We start from the raw sequence: 17975 nt of genomic DNA on the forward strand, positions 1-17975 counted from the left end.
TAGGCTTCAGCCACTTAAGCAGTAAATAGTTCAGGGCCTCACAATATGAGAGGCCTGGACATAAGGAGGAAAAAAAAGGATATTTTCTCTCTGACAAATATATACATATCTATGACTCCACTCCCCTTGAGTTCATACGTTTGTGCAGCAATAATAATTCATTTTAAAATGCCATTTTCGTGGATTATTTTGATGGCAGGGGGCGTAGTTTAGGGCCCCAGCATGTCATAATCCGGCGGGGCCCCCGGACCCCTCGGGCCTGCCCCGCTTCCCCCAGCACCAGCCACGTGCGCCCTGCGCGTGACATCATCCCCTCGCGCCGAGCCCCACCCTCGCGTCATCTCCCGCAGCCGCCCGAACTCTCGCGAGATGCCCGCCCACGTGACGGAGGCACAATATGGCGGCGCCCAGCACTGAGGGGCCTGCTCAGTACTGCCTGGTGAGCCGCGTCCCGGCCGCGCTGCGCTCCCCGCAGCTCCGCGCCTACTTCAGCCAGTTCCTGGAGGCTGGCGGCTTCCTCTGCTTCCACTACCGGCACCGGCCCGAGCGCGCCGCCCCCGCGGGGCAAGGCCCGGCGCCGCCGCCGCCCACCTGCTGCTGCCTGGTGGCGGTGCGGCCCGGCCAGGCCGCCCGCCTGGTGCGCATGTACTCGGGCCGGCGCTGGCTGGGCCCCCGCGGCGAGGCGCTGCCCGGCCGCTGCCTCATCCGCAGGGTCCGAGTCGCCCCGGACGCAGGTGAGGGGGTGGGGGGGGCTGTCCCGCGGACATTAATGCCTGATTTTTGTACCTGATCTGCACCCATCGCCTCGCCGGCAGGGACACAAACGGACAGGAGAAGGCTGCTATGCGAAGCGTGTCTGGAGAGCTGCCCCATGTTTGCTTGATTTTGCTTTTTTATGGAGGAACGATGTAAAGCAGGGGTCTCCCACTGTCTTAAGTAGGAGACCGCTTTAGGCATTTAAAAGCAACCCGAGGTCTACCGTGTGCTGCTGCTGCCATGTGCCCCCCCCCACCCCCCTCCCTTCTGCCCAGCAGGTAAACTGGGGGGAAATCAAAACGGGGGGGGGGGGGAATGATTTGGGGGCTCACCTCCCCCAGCAAGTAAGTCCCACCCAGCCGGGACCCCGCTCAACTTACCCCTGCTCCTGCCTCTGGCACTCGCCATGGGGGCCTCAATCTAGCCCCCTCCCCTTCTCTTCTCCCACCGACTGACCTGCTGGGCTGGGGCGCGCGCGGGCATGCACGTGGGCACTCGGCCCCCCACCCCCAGATCGACTCCAAGAGGCGCCGAGATCTACCGGTGGATTGGCTGGTAACCGCCGAACTACAGTCTGACCTGGAAACGAAAAGAATGTTGTAAAGCGGGGTTCTGACGACACTTACCTCGTGTCATTGGCCTGAGCACTTCCTGCCATAGAGCAGTATTTAATAAACCAGTTAATGCTTTGTGGTGTGACGCATGGGTTATCGTGCGAGTAGAAAGGCTTTTATTTTTCAGTTGTTTTGCCTGATGCATGAATCTATTTGGTGAAGCGTTTTTGGGAAGGAGGAACCCCCCCCCCAGCACACCTGTAGGTTGGGGAGTGTCCTTCTCAGCAGCTCGGAGGCAGAGAGGGATCTTGGAGTCATAATTGACTCCAAGATGAACATGAGCTGGCAGTGTAACGAGGCCATCCACAAGGCCAGTCGCACCTTGTCGTGCATTAGCAGGTGCAGGACTGATAGATCAAAGGAGGGGATGCCCCCCCTCTATGCGGCGCTGGTCAGGCCGCAGTTGCAGTGCTGTGTCCAGTTTTGGGCACCGCACTTCAAGAGGGACACGGGGAGTCTGGAGAGGGTCCAGAGGAGGCCACTCGCATGATTCGTGGCCTTCGTGATAGCCCCTATGGGGGGAGGTTGAGAGAGCTGAATCTCTTCAGCCTTCACAAGAGACGGCTGAGGGGAGATCTTGCGGCCGCCTACAAATTTATTAGGGGAGGTGAACGGGGAATAGGGGATGCGCTGTTACTAAGGCGCCCCAGGGAGTGACTAGGAATAAGGGGTGTAAACTAGTTAAGAGTGGATTTAGGTTAGATATTAGGAAGAAATTTTTCACAGTAAGGGTGGCCAGGATCTGGAATTGGGCTTCCAAGAGAGGTGGTGCTATCACCCAGCTTGGAGGTCTTCAAGAGGAGGCTAGATAGTCACCTGGCTGGAGTCATCTGACCTCGGTCCTCTTTCCTGCCAGGGGCAGGGGGTTGGACACGGCAGTCCATTGTGGTCCCTTCCGACTCTACAATCGATGAATCTGCCTTGCGTGATGGGTACTTGAAGGTTTGAAACAAATGTCTGAGAGAGAAAAGTAACATTGCATCCATTGAGAACTTCTAACAGAACAGAGCACCCTGCACTGTATGAGCTCTGTATCTCCCAGGTGTTAAAAGCCATGTCATAAGCATCCTTCTCCAGTCTGATTTTCTGGGTGAAACCCTTGTGTTTACCTAAGGCATGGCACAGTCTTAACCTGCTGTCTGTTTCTCCTTAGACGTGGACACATTCACCTACAAAACTAAAAAGGAACTTCAGAGTAAAACCCAGAGCGAAACTTTCACCCAGACTGACTTAAAGTGGCTGCCTGAGCTGAACCCTCCTGCGTTCATGCCCCAAGGCAATGTGGGAACCCCTTTGAGTGTCTTCCTGGAGCTGATCAGGACCTGCAGGCTGCCACCCCGAGTTATCAAGAAACTGCAGCTGAACTTCCCCAAAACAGGCTCCTCTCGTCGCTATGGGAATGTGCCCTTCAAATACCAGGACACTGAGACTTTTGCACAAGAGCTGGTCTATACAGCTGCGGGTGATGAGATCACAGAGGAAAGTGAGCCTGTGATAAGCTCTGGGGTGTCGGATCAAACGCATGATGATGATGATGACGGCATTGGGGAAAGATCAGGAAAGGAAAAATCAGAAGAGTCTCACTCGGACGATGTAAGTAGATTTCTCCTATCACATTGCTGGATTAGCCAGGCCTGTGAACAACAGGGGAAGAGCCCTGCTGCTTTCTGGGGAGTTTGTCTGAAGGGATGTTCAGTACCGAGTAGATTTACTCGGTTTAAACCATATGCCTGTTCCACTTTTGCTGCTGCGTAAAGCCAGTTTAAACCCGCTCTAAGCTGCATCATGCGTGAGAACATTTATCCTCTAATACTATGCCCTCATCTGTACCTGGAATTATGGCTGGGGGACTTCTAGTGGTATTTTTACCTTGATCTTAGGTAATGAAATTTGATGTTAAATCCACCAGGATGAGTTTTTCAAGCTGCAGCACACTTGCTGTGTTGTGCTTGGAACTCCAGACTGAGTCCAGGTTTGGGGGGCTGGAGCTCTGAAAGGCACAGAGACTGGCCTGGGGAAAGCCAGCCTGGCTCTGCTGCCATTACAGAAGAGGTGTGAGCATTGAAGTATTTGGAAAACGAAATGTGAAACCAGTCAAATGTCACCTCGGCTGCAAGGCAAACCTTGCACTATGTGTCCCTGAAGTGACCTTCCTTCCAGGAGCACCAGGGTCTCTGATTTGGTCTGGCTGTTGTCACCACATTACATGAATGCAAAGTCGCTTTTTGTTTGTGGAATTGATAACAGCTGCTTAAAGGATCAGGCTCATGAGAATTAATGAGCTTCCGTTCATAACTCTGTGCAGAATGTGGCTGCCTCTTTTGATAAGGATCCTTGTGTATTTGTGGACTCCTCTACTGTTAAAAGCATTTGAGAGGGTGCATGTAGTCAAGTGTTTAAGCTCTCACACAGCATACGCTGACTTTGAAGGCTTGTTTAGGCTGTGGACAGAGGTAATTTTAAAACCCTTTGAAAGCAGATGGGAGACTTGCCACTCAGGAGTCTGCATCAGGTGCAGCTGTTCCATCTGTCTGCTCTTGGGCATATGTAAGTGGGGATAAGCAGCTCTAGCTCTAAACATCATAGAAATCCTAGAGAAATGGGGCTGGAAGGGACCTGTAGAGTTCATCTAGTCCAACCCACTGCCTGAGGCAGGATCAGCTCTATACAAGCCATCCTGTATAATCCATAATCTAAACTTCTTGTAAGACTACCATCAACCCTGACACGATGCAGGACATAACAGCCTGCCACAGGGACAGCAGGGGGACCACAGCAGACTGTCCTGCTTCTATAAAAGGTTGTTAATTAAAAGGCAAATTTCTACTTCCACTCCCAAGTCCGTACCAATCTGACCAAGGGGTAAAATTCCTTCTTGACCCTAGATATGATGATTGGTCTGGCCTTGAGTGGAGGGGCAAGACCTACTTAGCCAGGACCCCCTCTAGTCCTGAGGAAGAGGTTTAAGGTTGTAACAGTCGAGCTTCACTTACTGGTCTGCTTCTGTAGTGGAATAATTGGAATGACACTGCTAAAAGCCATTGTAGGAGGATACCCACGTCACTTTGAAGTGCAGTGCCTTTGGTTGGGTACAAGGGAGAGGATGGAGTGATCACCCAGGCCAGGATCTCTGTTGTCCCTGTTCCTTTGCAGGACGACGACCGGTGCGAGGAGTGGGAGCGGCACGAAGCACTGCATGAGGATGTGACCAAGCAGGAGCGTGCAGAGGAGCGGCTGTACGAAGAGGAGATTGAGCTGAAGTGGGAAAAGGGGGGCTCGGGGCTGGTCTTCTACACCGATGCCCAGTACTGGCAGGAAGAGAAAGGAGGTAAGGCCAATCGTATGTCTGCTTCTCACTGAAGAGTTGGGCTGGCTGTGAGCAAGTGGCTGAACACCCAGCTTGGCAGGCCCTTCTCAATCCATCTGAGAGCTCTGTGTATGTTGGCTTGCAAGATCTGTAATATTCCATGTCTCTCCATTGCTGGAGAAGAGGAGTTATGTTGTGGTTGGAGGGATGAAAGCTGGGGGTGGGGCGGGCTTGTGCTCCTGGCTGAATGTTGTTCCTGTGATGGGCTTCTCTCCGAGTCACCTGACAGACCAATGCTTCTTTCTTGCCAGACTTTGATGAGCAGACAGCAGATGACTGGGATGTGGACATGAGCATCTACTATGACCAAGGTAACAGCTGAAATATGCTGCAAGGTAGAGGTGGCTCTTGGCAGGTCTGGCGATGGTCCTCCAGTTAATCTGAGATGAGCTGTAAGGCTGAGAGACTCCCCAGTACAGAGAGTCAGAACTGCTTCCTCCCTGGCTTCTATACGAAAACGGGGGATCTGAGTATCAAGCAGTGTTTGAAGCTACAGCAAGCTTAGATCGGCTGGGACCTTGGAACAGAAATCTGTAGTGAGGCCATAGTTTGGCAAGAGGAAAGAGTATCAAGCCTGCTCCATGGCGCACACCTTGGGCAGATGTTAAATCTACCAAGGACTCACATTGTTCCACTTCCTATAACAGTCCAGATGCCTCAGCTCATGGTAGATATGAATCCAATAAGTTGCAACTAAAGCACAGGGCTGGCTTGTCATGCATGTGCTCCTATAAGACCCTGACCCTTCCCAAAGATTAACACCCTGTGGTGCTCTTTTATGCAAATTGGGGTCCTCTCCAAGCATAAACTCTTTGGATTTAAGACCTTTTGAAAGACGTAGCAAAACAGCTGGAACAGCATTTCTCTGGCCGGGTGAAGGTTTCTGCCCTGCTGCATCCTCTAGGAAACATGCTGGCAATATCATGGCTTTCTCTTCGTGGCTCTGTTCTGAGGGCCTTGTGTTTTTTTTCCCCAGATGGAGGTGATAAAGATGCTCGGGACTTGATGCAGATGAGGCTTGAGCAGAGGCTGCGGGACGGCTTGGAGGATGAGTCCATTGCAGGGCAACGGATTGGGACCTTTGAGAAGTATACCAAGGTGAGACTGAAAGTCTCTTGCTACTCTGTGGCTGTGCAGGAGACCAGTGAAGGTGGGGTGGTAAGAGCTTGAGGCTGGTGGACTTGGGCAAAGTGATCAACCCAACTAATCCAGGAGAACAACACTAGTCCCTGTCAGGGCTGTGGGAGCTAAACAGATGGGTTTGACCATGGACAGCTGGGGCTTAGAGCTCCATGTAATGGCTGGAAACCAAGTTGGTCTGGGCCTGGCTCTTCCTGTTCCTATGACACGCAAACAGCCTGCATTGGCATGTCTGTAGGTCCTGAACAAGAGGCTCTGCCTAAAGCTTTGTGCCCTGAGGTAGGAGTTACTCCAGCTGATTATCTGGCTTGTTCTCTCTGGAATCACTAAGAGTTGATGAAGGGGTTTTACTTCCAGGGGATTGGCCGGAAGGTGCTAGAGAGGCAGGGCTGGATGGAGGGCCAGGGCCTGGGCAGCAGCACCTCGGGAATGGCAGAAGCACTGGACAACGAGGGTCAGAATCCCAGGTGCAAGAGAGGATTGGGGTAAGTGAAGCAACCTGGTTCCCCCTCCCCCAGCTCTCGCAACCAGAACGCTCTAGCCACAGGCTCTGCTCTCACACCTCCTGTACCCCACGGGGCAAACACTCATAGTGAGTGGTGGCTTACAGCAAGGGCTTGAGGCAAGCATGAACTGGAAGGAATCCCAGGGACTTTGAGGAGATGTGCTCCCTCTTAGCAGGGCCCCTGCATGTGCTGTGAGCACAGCCTGAGCACTTGAAGCTGAATGGAGAACTGCTCTACCCTTCCGGCTGAGAGGTGCAGCATTTGCTGTTGGCCCTTGTTCTCTGGCAGCTCTCAGTCAAGAAGTGAACTGGCTGCAGTGACCCGGTGAAGCCTAAACTATCCTGGGGTTTCTTGCTTTGTAAACTTGTTGCTGTCATGGGGGAGTGGGCAGAGCTGAAAGCCTTTAAGAAGCATTGGGGCTGAGAGAACACAGCTTGCATGACAACCTCCTTGGACTGTGACCTAACTGCTGTCTCTAGTCCTAATGGTGGCAGTCAGGTTACCAGTTCAAGTCCCGCAGACCCGTACATCTTCCCCCCCCCCCCCCCCTCCCAAATGCAGTATTACTGCTGACATCCACAGTCTTTAATGATACCGGTTAGTGGGCCAGCTGCAGGCCATAGGTTGCCAGCCTCTGCTCTAAGCCTATGACCTCTGCCCTGGTCACCAAGGAGGAAGGCAACCCACTGGCTGTGCGTGGACCTAGAGGGTCAGCTCAGGCTCGGCCTGAATCTTCTCTGCCCCTCCCATGTGTGAACGCTTTGCAAACATGCCCGCTTTGTAGGCTGTTTAAAGGTGTTGGCTCAGTCCAAGGTAGGCAAGGTGGAATCGCTTGCCAGTCCATGGCAGCCAGGATTTGGACAAGAGCGCACATTCCCAGGCCCAGCTCTGGTCTTGCCTGTTGCTTACTGGTACTTAATTCCACTGATGTTAACATTCCTTATATGTCTGCTTCTGCACAGGTACCACGGGGAGAAACTGCAGACTTTCAGCAAGGCAAAGAAACCTCGCCCAGACAGCCACATCCTCATCTCAACGGTGTATGACGAGCCACAGCCCCAGGACACCTGGGATGAGCTATTCAGATGCCAGCCACCCACTGCCATGAAGTACAGACGGGACATGGCATTTGTCCGAGAGACGCACAGTGCTCAGAAGAGCCCTGGCGCCTCTTGAGAGCAACCACTGAATAGAGACTTTGAGACTCCCTTCATGTAGCAATAACAACCTTTTTGTACCTGGACACCAGCTTCTGCCTGGTCTGCACCAAAGCAAACTACCAGACTTTTAACAGAAGTGTGTGTCTGTATGTGTGTGAAAAGTGTCTATGTGGAACCAGGGAAAGTGTTCCTGTTACCCAGCTGAGCTCTCTGACCTTTTCTGTTCAGCCTGGGGTTGTTTCTGACTTGTGCCTTTGCATCAGCATTCAGGACTGCTGTGTGGAGCAGCCGGTGGGCTTGTTAAGGTTCCTGGAATGAGATGGCAGTAGACAAAGGACCTGAACCCAAATCTTTAGCCACAAGCTGATTATTTTTCTTTTGATATCCCAGAAAGAAACTAGTACAGACAAGGCCACCTAAGCACAGTAAGCTTCTGGAGGACTGTTGCAACATAGTGTGCTCAACATAACCTTCACTGGAGCAAACATCCCTTTTTTTAAACTTTGCTATTTCTATTGTTGAAGACAAACTGCTTTTGAGAGGAGCGAGGCTCCTTTCACAGTGAGAACTAGCTTTGCTCCCTACCTGGACAGCACCTGCTGAGACTCACTTTACACAGCTGTGCAGGTATGGACAAGGCTCTGCCCTCTCCCCTGTGTCTAGTGCTGCAGCTTCTCTTCCACCAAGAGCCCCCCTAATCTGCTGCTTGTGGCTCTGGTCTCTAGCATTAAGAACTAATCACCAGCAGCATCTACCTAGGAAGGCTGTAGCCTGTGCCTGTTGAGTTGCTATCTCCTTTTCACTAGCTCCAGCTGCTGTGAGTGGGGCTATGCCTATTTATTTAATTTTCCCTTATTCCAGTGCCATTTCCAGAGTCAACCAGCACTTTAGAGCATAAGAATTGCCAGTTACTGGGTTGGGCTATCTGTCCACCTTGCCTGGTTTCCTGTGTCACACAGAGCAGAGGCTGGAAGGGAGGGTGACCTGGGTCTGACCAGGATTATTCCTCCTGTTCCTCTCTCACTTGCAGCCTCCAGCATTTAAGGTCTACAAAGTTTTGAATCAGAGTCCAGTGCTCTAGGGGCCATTCTCCCATTTAACCTGTGTGACAGGAGGAGCTGGTCTCTGCTCCCCGGCCCCGGGTATTGCTCTGCTCTAAATAAATAGGTTTATCAAAAACTAGTTGCTGCCACCTTCCTTTGTCTGACTTCAAATACCTGCTTGTCCATGACCTCGAGCTGCAGTGTATTCTCTGCTCAGAGCCTCTTCCAGCTTGGTGCTGGAGGGGAGCAGGGGAGACCCTGCCAGGGCTGGATCAGGGGTCAGGCAGGTACTTGCAGCACGGAGCAGGAGCCAGAGCCATGGGATGGTGGCTTTTCCCTGGATGTGTGTGCTGCGGCTGGAGGGGCTGGGGTGGAAGTGGATGTGAACGCAGCACAGAGACAAAGCTTGTGTCAGTTCATTTCCCGCATGGATTCCCTGGGTCTAGGGCAGGGCTGGGCTGGGCCAGGCCAGGACACCCCTGCCTGGTGCTTCTCTTCGCCCTCTTCCCGCACTCCAGCCGCCAGGGGGCACCAAAGCCCGCCCGCGCCTCGGCGGCTTATGGCGAGGCCTTCCCTTCAGCAGGCGCGGGGCGGGGCGGAACCTTCCTGCCCGCTTCCTCTCGCCCGCCCGGACTCGCCAGGCGGCTACACCCACCGGAAGTGCGGCCGGAACTCCTGTTTGCTGCGGCAGGCACACCCACCGGAAGTGTGCCCGGAACCTTCCTGCCTACTTCCTCTGGTTTGCCCGGACCTCGCAAGCGCGCACACCCACCGGAAGTGCGGCCGGAACCTTCCCGCCGCCTTCCTTTCGCCCGCCCGGCGAGGACATCCGCCGGAAGCGGCTGAGGGGGTTGCACTCGGGGTGAGTGTGACGAGGCGGCGGGGTCTCGGCGCCCCTCAGCCCCGGCGATGCGCTGAGATGGCGCAGCCCGGCCTGGCCTTCGGGCAGGCCGTCATCGGGCCGCCGGGCTCGGGCAAGACCACGTACTGCGGGGCCATGCGGGAGCTGCTGGCCGCCCTGGGCCGCGCGGTGGCCGTGGTGAACCTGGACCCGGCCAACGACGCGCTGCCCTACCCCTGCGCCGCCGACATCGGGGAGCTGGTGACGCTGCGCGACGTGATGGAGCACCTGAAGCTGGGCCCCAACGGCGGGCTCCTCTACTGCATGGAGTACCTGGAGGCCAACGCGGACTGGCTGCGGGACAGGCTGGCCCCGCTGCGGGGCCGCTACGTGCTGTTCGACTGCCCCGGGCAGGTGGAGCTGTACACCCACCACGCCGCGCTGAGGAACGTCTTCGGCCGGCTGGCCGCCTGGGGCTTCAGGGTACGCGGGGCAGCCCCCCCCACGGCGCCGGTCACCTCTCGCCTTCTGCCAAGCGGCCGAGTCCCTTTGCGGAGGGTTTTGCAGACGCGTCAACGCCGCCGCCGCGGTTCTCTCCTCCCGGGCGCACGCGCGGGTTGCCCCGGTGGCCGTCGCGGCTCGGGGGAGGGAGGAGGGGTTTTACGCCGGCGAGCGTGGAGCCCCCGGCTAAAAATTAAAACGTTTGTTCCGAGATTTGGAGCCGGGATCTCGTTCAGGTGACACAAATGGGGTGGAAGTTGCACGTTCGTCTTTATTCGACGCAGGTTGCGCGCGCGCAGGGAAACGCAGGTGCGAAGGTTCCCGTAACCAAGCGAACTCGCTGGTCTCGCATCTGATAAATTGGGTAAATGTGATATCACGTTTACCCAAAGACTCTTGTCTACAGCGTCCTTAGACCAACGTGGCTGTAACCGACACCTCCGAAACTAGCTGGTTTGCACGTGCCTGGTAGCTGGGATTACTGGCCAGACCGCTAATGTGCAGCCACACCGCGCGAGCGAGGAGGCAACGTTGAGCTTGTTACGGAGAAACTCGACACTTGCGTTTTTGCGTGTGCTCGAATCAACACGTTCCACTTTGCATTTGTCTGGTGCTTTGTATTTACTTTCCTTTTGGGCAAAGAGGTGAAAAATCATAGCTCTAGCATGATGGGCTTGCGTAGCTGAGTGCTTGTGACTTTCTGAGCTGCGTTTCTGAAGTGTTAAGCTTCGCTACCCCGTAGATTAAGGAAGAGAAAACAACTGTGACACGATTGAGCTTCATAATAGGGAGCTGCGCATGAGAGCAGTGATGTCTGATGAGGTAATATCTGGAACACGATGAATCAGGTTGTCTGTGACTAGATTTAGTAAGTGTTTTTTCAAACTACATTCGGGGCTAGAAGTGGTTGATTTAAAAAACATGAAGAGGTTGATTAAAAAAACCTTCTAGAGGAGGTTGATTTAAAAATGGTTTTGTTACTGCATTATTTGTGCGTGAACTAATAGTTCTGTGGGGAAGGTGGAGCACTTTACCTAGGTCCCACACATCAGAAGTAGAGTTAACTCAGATCAGTTGTCAAAACCTCTGTTAGGGCAGAGAACAGACGTTAGCAATCGCATCCGCGGAAGAAGGAAGTTCAGAGCAAGTGAAAAGGGGGGTCTGGGGTGCAAGAGCACTTCCAAGTTTAACTGTCTCTTCCTGGTGAAAAAGCCTGGTATTTCTATAATGCATCTCGTGGTCCAGTACACAGGCCAGTAACCTATACAGCAGCCTCAGTTTGGTAGTCATAGTTTTGCATGCTTATACATCCTCTTATCTAGGAAGGAGCTAACTGATAATTTTGGTTGTGTTGGTATCTGATTAACCCCAGAGTCTGGATTAATTTTCCTTTCTTTTGTATCCTAGTGCCCCCTTCTCAAGCATCCCAAATTCTGGCAGGCTCTGATCTTGCACTGTTTCTCCTTTGTTTCTGTTTGCAGCTGGCTGCAGTTCATTTGGTGGATTCTCATTACTGCACGGATCCTGGCAAGTTCATCTCTGTTCTTTGCACCTCTCTTTCCACTATGTTGCATGTGGAATTGCCTCATGTTAACATCCTTTCAAAGATGGACCTGATAGAGCAGTACGGCAAACTTGGTAAGAGCCCTTGAGAGGGGAATGTGGGGGAGAGGGAAGGGGAGTTCTCTGGGGCTGATCCTTGTTAGAGCTGTGCTCACTTCTCTGTTGGGGTAGATGGGAATGGTGTACAGGGAAAAGTTATAACAATTCCTTGGGTTCTTGTGAAATGCACTGGCTTCTGCAGGTGAGTGGGTTCAGGGGTTCTGAAGCTGCTTCTCTGATTTCTCCTTGCAGCCTTCAACCTGGATTACTACACTGAGGTGCTGGACCTCTCTTACCTCGTAGACCATTTAGCTTCTGATCCCTTCTTCAAGAACTATCGTCGCCTCAATGAGAAGTTGGTGGAGGTGATTGAGGACTACAGCCTGGTCTCCTTTGTTCCGCTCAACGTCCAGGTAATTCAACCTAGGGGATGGATTGCAAATGATGGGAAGTATTTTACTGGAGCTGCCTAGCTCATCAGCTTCCTAGGTCAGTACTGTGGCCTGGCTCTTTGCTAAAAGGAAACCCCTTGGGTTTCTGTGCACATTGTGTTAGAGTGACGTTGTAGCTATGTTGGTCCAAGGATTATATGAGAGGTGAGAATTTCTTACAGCGATATCTTTTATTGGACCAACTGCATGGCTGGGATAGAGTAAGAGAAGCTTTTAAATGCAAGACATTCTTCATCAGGTCATGCCTTGCATTCAAAAGTTTGTCCGGCTTTATCACAACATACAATTGGTCCAATAAAGGACACCGCCTAAAAACACTTGTCCACATTTTAGCTTTTTTCCCCAAATCTTGACTGTATCGGGCAGAACTGTGATTCACAAGCTTATTTCTACAGCATTGAAGAACAATACTTGTGTTGACATAGACGCATATGGGCAATGCAGATAGATTTTAGATCCACATCTACTTAATTTCTTCAGTAACAGCCTAAGGCATTGGACAGGATGCCAGTGAAACTCCAGTGATACTAAACTAGAAGGAATTGCAGATGCCAGTGAGGACAGAGAAATGCCAGAGAGAGTAAAGCAGATGGCAGAGAAAAATACTAAGGAAAATGCAGAGAGTATTGGAAGGGATTTGGAGAATCCAAAACATAAAGATCCTGAATGAGAAGGCAAAAGCTGAGGTGCTGCAATTCTGAGAGCCCTAGTACAGTTCTGAAAGCAGCAGGGCTGAGAACAGAGGGCAGATCAGATACGCTTGTAAATGATGTAGAGCAGTATGCAGAGCGGGAGGAAAACGCAGCTTAAAGCACCCGGAGCAGGGAACTGGGAGTTCCTTTCCCTACAACTCTTCTGTGACTGTTTCTAGAATCCAACCAACTTTTCCAAGACTGTTTTACTTAAAACATGCAGATAAACCAGAGAGCTTAGAGAGAAAAGCAACAAAGCCAGTTAGGAGACTGGAGGAAGAGCATTCCCAGGATGGACTAAAAGAAGCGCTAATATTCTGGTTTGCTAACAGAGGAGGATACGTCTTCAAATATATGGAGGAGGCGGGAGGGAGAGAGCTTGATGCAGAAAGTCACGTTCAGAGCTCTGTACAGGAATTCATGTCAGTCCTAACACGACACAGGGGTTGCTGCATAAGCATCACTGTTGCTATCTTATGGACAGACTGGGAAACTGAAGCGTAGCGAGACGGATCCAACTCTTGTTCTAGTCAGTGGAAAGGCTGCCAGCAACGTGTTTGGGCCTGGAGAGCCAAAGTAAATTGCTCAAGGCCGCCCAGGGAGTTAGTGGCAAAGCCCTGATGACCAGTGGGGACTTGTTGCTCTTCCAGCCTTCGTTCACCCCTTCAGACTGCACTGCTGGATAGGAAGACCCTTGGCCAGGGGCTAGTGGGGGCCATTAGGTCCTGCCAGCAATTGTGGCAGAATCTCCTTGCATGGGCTTTTGAAACCAACCCAGGCAAATCCCTAATTAGAGGGGATGGCTCTGCCATGGAAGGAGCTTTGAACTAGGTCTTTCTCATCTCAGGATTTCAGGTGTTTTGCAAATGTTATTCCTTGTGCATACTCCACAGTAGAGTTCAGCATAGGTGTCACTCGCTGCACTGCCCAGCTTGGCCATCATGGCAAAGAAGCTGAGAGAGATTGGCACAGGGAGCTGCCCTCACTTTTATATCTTTGTCCTGTTCGGGAAAGCGATGACTTCAGTTTGTTAAACTCAAGCTGCCCCACGGAGCCTCTAACCATAAAGCTGAGGCTGCAGGTTTGTGTAGGCCGGGGCCTCCTAAACATTGGCCAGGTCGGTCAGTCAGACAGCCAGCCCTCTGGGGCAAGGATCCGTCACCGAACATGATGGGTCAAACACATGCAAGTTCTGTTAAAGTCATGATGGCATTCCAGCTGCTGTTTGTGGAGCCGGTAGCCAAAGGCTGTTCCTGGGTTTTAAGCCCTTGGATTCTCTTCCAGATGGGAAAAATGCATAAAACAGCTGTTACAGTTTCCTCTCAACGGTCCCCGAGTCTTTTCTTCCTGGCTTGCGAGGTGCTGACATGTCATCAGCAAGTCGCTTGCCTGTGGATTGCTGTAAGGTTTTTTGATCTCCCCTGCCTTGGCTTGGCATGTTCCCCTAGGGCTGCATCCACCCTCCCTAGCTCAGGCCCGACTCTACGTTGCAGAACATTGTATCATGCGCAGATCACCAGTGTGGTTTCAAGCATGCTCCTCTAGACCTGCTGCGTATCCACCCTGCCCCCACTGTGTGTCACTGTTCCCTTCCTTACAGGATAAGGCAAGTATGCGACGGGTTATGCAGGCAGTGGACAAAGCCAATGGCTACTCCTTTGGAGACTCGGAGCATAGAAGCCTTGAAGCCCTGATGTCTGCCGCAGTGGGAGCCGATTTCCACTTCACGTCGTATCCTTTCCACTGTTCCTCTCTCCTGCATGGAGGCTTAAACTCTGATTTGTGTCTCTGGGGATTTGGAGTAATCCTTTCATGTTGAGGCCGCAGGTTTGACTTCGGTTCAAGTCCCGAGTTCTGTTACCTGTCATGTTATGCTATGCATGCAATGATTTGAGAGGTAGTTTAGCTGTGTTAGTTTGAAGTCAGGCAGAAGGCAGCACAGTGGCACCTTAGAGACTAGTTCAGAATTGCATTGAGTTGTGAGGCCTCAGCCGAGGTCCTAGTGGACAAGAATGCGCATCAAATCTGCCATGATCACATTTGGCTCTCTGATGTCCTGCATGTGGAGAGCTCTGCCTGCCTTTTTCTAATTCAGGCTCCCTAGAACATATTCTTCCTATTTTGCCCAAACTATGTAGTTAGTTGGTTTGGACCTTTATTTTTCTTTTCTTTTTTTGGATTAGCTGGAGCTATGAACCCCTCGGCTGTTGTATCCTCTCACCGGTGCTGTTAGCTCCCGTGGCAGTTGTCAGATTGATGTTAGTGCTCCCCTGTCTCGGGTTTCCTGAGCCCCAGCCCCTCTTTCTGCCTTATTTTCCTTGACTCCAGGATGACCAGCACTCTTGCTGTGCAGGAGAAGTATGTGCAGCCTCAAAAGAAAACTGTGGAAGAAGAAGCAATGGCAATATAATGCTCTTGCATCCGTTCTGTAGCTTATGGGAAGGGAGCTTCTCCCACATTGTAACACATCTCCCATTTTCCCATCAAGAGCAGGTGAAGCCCTCTGTATGGTTGACACAGACCTGGTAGCTGCTGAGTAGTAATTTGGCTCTTCAGCTTCCTCGTCACAAAGGTGCAGCACAAGCTGGGCAGTTTTTTGAATGTACGGTGAGACCAGGAGCCTCCGCAGCTTCAGGACAAGACCAACTTTAAGATCTTCTTTCAGGAGCAGGAGACTTTTAGGCCAATGTGGGCCTTTGCTGGGTGAAGGAGAGAAGAGACCTAGGAGAACACAGATGTGGAAAGTCTCCTCTGTCACACCAGGAACAAGTCCAGATAGGAGGATTTGCTGCAGCAAATGGAGCTGCTGCTTGTGACACGGCTTCACTGTTTGCCGAACAGGTCACCTGGGTTCTTGCAGGGTGGGAGTGCTGCTGTCTCTGTTCATCCCTGCTTGCACAGGGCAGAGAGCTTTATTTATGGTCAACTCTTTAATAAAAGCACTTCCCTGCCTCTCCGTTTCCCCCTGGGTTTGCTAGTTGGCTATAACCTGCTCTGAAACAGAGAAAATAAAGTGCAGGAATGTTGCAAAGCATGGAGGATGCAGATCCATGACTGAGACCTTTTCGCCAGCTGCTAAGTGTTTCTGTAGATAACCCCTTTATCGCACCACTTCTAGGAGAGCATAGAAGGAAACCAGCGTGCGTGGGGTGGGATGAAGGGAAAGCAGATCACTTGCTGCACTGTCTGTGCCAGTCAGCGGGTCCTGTCTCCTTGCTCTGCATGACTGAGGCTGTCAAGGTCCCATTGGGAGCTTTGCACAGAACATATCGGGGGCTCATAGGCTTGTGAGTGAGGAAGAGCCTGTGTGAGTCCACACATGAATGCGACTCCTCGACCACAGTAGTTTATATCTTTCCAAATCTCTGCTATAACCTCTCTCTCTCTCTGAGTTTGCTCTTTACAATGGTATCTCACCTAATACGCTGCATCTCCCCTGAAGGAGGCTGTTTAAGCTGGTGATAACCAATTAGCCTGTTCAAAGTAGTTTAGCAGTGGAGTGATCCTAAGGCCACCCCTGGGACAACTTGAGTTAAGACCTCTGGGGGAGCCTGGAGTTGAACTCAAACTGGCAGCCCGCTGTGTTTGTCTTTGTGGCTATTGCAGCCTGGCCTAGTTCTCTCCAATGAGCCCGCCTTTGCAGAGAACGCACCTTCTCTTTTGCAGAGAGGAACTGCCGTAGGAGGCTGGTGAATGGGTTTTTTTACAGTTTCATAACACTGCACACATGGTGAAACTGAGACATTGAAATGCCAGAGTTTCAGCAGCCAAGCAGTTCTCGTAGGTGCAAGGTCTTGGCTTGCAGTCCTGTGTTCAGACCATGGATCTCCCAGCTGTTACTGTCTGAAATCTTGCATAGTTGCCTGTGGAGCAGAATTTAGCAAGTTTCCTTTGCTTCCCCCCGATCTTTCCCCCCAACAAACTCAGCAAAGGAAGCTTAGACTAACACTTGGTAGTGAAAATGGATGTGGATGCGGCTGCGACTTGCTAAAGAGTGAGATCTGTCTGGCAGAGGATCGACTAGGCCTTCCTGCCTTGTGGCTGAGGCTCAAAAAGCACCTGAGCTGGAATATTTATGGGGAGGGAGGAACCAAGGCCCCCGTACCCACACGCATAGCTGAGCATCCATAGGTAACCTTATAGCCTGTGACATGACGTTTAGAATTTGAAACCCAAGCCGTCTGCCCCATAAGAGAGAGCTTTTCAGAAGCTTTCCAGAAAAGTAGGGTCTTGCCCTGGTGTGTTTGCTTATAATTCCCATTCCCCAAGCTGTTGTGCACTGGGCAGCAGGACAGCTGTCTGCCCCAGAGCTGGCTGGATTTCAGCCACGTTTTACGTGTATGCTCTGAAGAATACCTACTTGTAATTAAGACAGAAACTCCATCTTTTTCTCATCCTGTGTCTGTGGTTCATGGGGTAGATAAACTTACGTGCTCTGCTGTGAACTAGGGGGGTAGCGTAAAATGGAAACAGGTTGACTTTGAGAGATTTGGAGTTTAAATGGGTATTATTCGATCAAATGTGAATAACCAAAGAACTATAGCTGCATGCTTATTGCTGCTTGGTGTTTTTAAATGCCCAGGGCAGCAGTCTTTTCTTTAACATGCCCCCTATCCAACCAGGGAGAAATGCAGGGTTCAAAGAATCCTTGTGAAAAGTACAAGGTCTAAGTCCCTGCTCTAAAATGTACTCAGGAAGCCGCGTGAATGGTAACCGCTGCGTACCTCCTCAGAATACTCCGTGTTACTTTCTTTCCAACTTCTCGGTTTCTTTCTGCCTAACCAGCAGAAGTTGGTCTTCCTGCTTCTCATCGCTGCATCAATAAGTTGGGTGTGGTGTAGAAAGTCTGTCCTGGCACACGGAGGGTTTAGGACCCGGGGAGATGGATGCGAGTGGAGAGCATGTGGCCGGAGAAAAGCAATGTCTCACTTGGGTATTGGAATTTTCTCATTAGGTCAACCCCGAGATCACAGAGGGGGGAGACTCCAGCTGTGCAATCATCAGCGCTATATACGGCAACAGCCCCCATCAAGAGCAGTAAGAGATGGCTCCAGTTCGTGAGCTAGGTGAGTCAGGCAGGGAGTGTGCTGCAATTACATTGTTCCACTGTTATCGCTGCCTAGCTACAGCTGTTGCTGGCATCAGGACTGGGCCAGCGTAATGGGGTGATCATGCTGGTAAAAAGCTAATGGGGACATGCCACTGTCAACATCTCTTGGTGCAAGCTTGGCCTCCTGAGCCCTTGGTCTGCAGTGTACACACCAAAGTCCAAATTACTGGGCAACAAATGCAATGTGGGTG

The 17975-nt window shown here is 51.8% G+C and overlaps 2 protein-coding genes across 2 annotated transcripts; both read left to right on the forward strand.

The window, feature by feature from the left end:
- Positions 1-397: 397 nt before the first annotated feature.
- GPATCH3 (G-patch domain containing 3) lies at positions 398-8725 on the forward strand. Its single transcript, XM_014610508.3, has 7 exons — positions 398-734; positions 2524-2963; positions 4524-4698; positions 4989-5048; positions 5714-5835; positions 6235-6362; positions 7346-8725. Exons 1-7 carry the CDS (start codon positions 398-400, stop codon positions 7557-7559), a joined length of 1476 nt encoding a protein of 491 aa, XP_014465994.1. The 3' UTR covers positions 7560-8725.
- A 729-nt stretch (positions 8726-9454) lies between these two features.
- GPN2 (GPN-loop GTPase 2) lies at positions 9455-15626 on the forward strand. Its single transcript, XM_006270222.4, has 5 exons — positions 9455-9910; positions 11410-11566; positions 11783-11943; positions 14275-14405; positions 15012-15626. Exons 1-5 carry the CDS (start codon positions 9506-9508, stop codon positions 15082-15084), a joined length of 927 nt encoding a protein of 308 aa, XP_006270284.3. The 5' UTR covers positions 9455-9505; the 3' UTR covers positions 15085-15626.
- The last annotated feature ends 2349 nt before the right edge of the window (positions 15627-17975 follow it).

This window comes from Alligator mississippiensis, chromosome 6 (assembly GCF_030867095.1).
Source record: "Alligator mississippiensis isolate rAllMis1 chromosome 6, rAllMis1, whole genome shotgun sequence".
NCBI lineage: Eukaryota > Metazoa > Chordata > Crocodylia > Alligatoridae > Alligator > Alligator mississippiensis.

Excerpts from the sequence above, each read along its gene's own strand:
- GPN2 (XM_006270222.4), top strand. The coding sequence starts at position 9,506 with ATGGCGCAGCCCGGCCTGGCCTTCGGGCAGGCCGTCATCGGGCCGCCG. Across the intron at positions 9,911-11,409 it reads TGGCCGCCTGGGGCTTCAGG|CTGGCTGCAGTTCATTTGGT; the intron begins GTACGCGGGGCA and ends TTCTGTTTGCAG. Across the intron at positions 11,944-14,274 it reads TTGTTCCGCTCAACGTCCAG|GATAAGGCAAGTATGCGACG; the intron begins GTAATTCAACCT and ends CCTTCCTTACAG.
- GPATCH3 (XM_014610508.3), top strand. The coding sequence starts at position 398 with ATGGCGGCGCCCAGCACTGAGGGGCCTGCTCAGTACTGCCTGGTGAGC. Across the intron at positions 4,699-4,988 it reads CTGGCAGGAAGAGAAAGGAG|ACTTTGATGAGCAGACAGCA; the intron begins GTAAGGCCAATC and ends CTTTCTTGCCAG. Across the intron at positions 5,049-5,713 it reads GAGCATCTACTATGACCAAG|ATGGAGGTGATAAAGATGCT; the intron begins GTAACAGCTGAA and ends TTTTTTCCCCAG.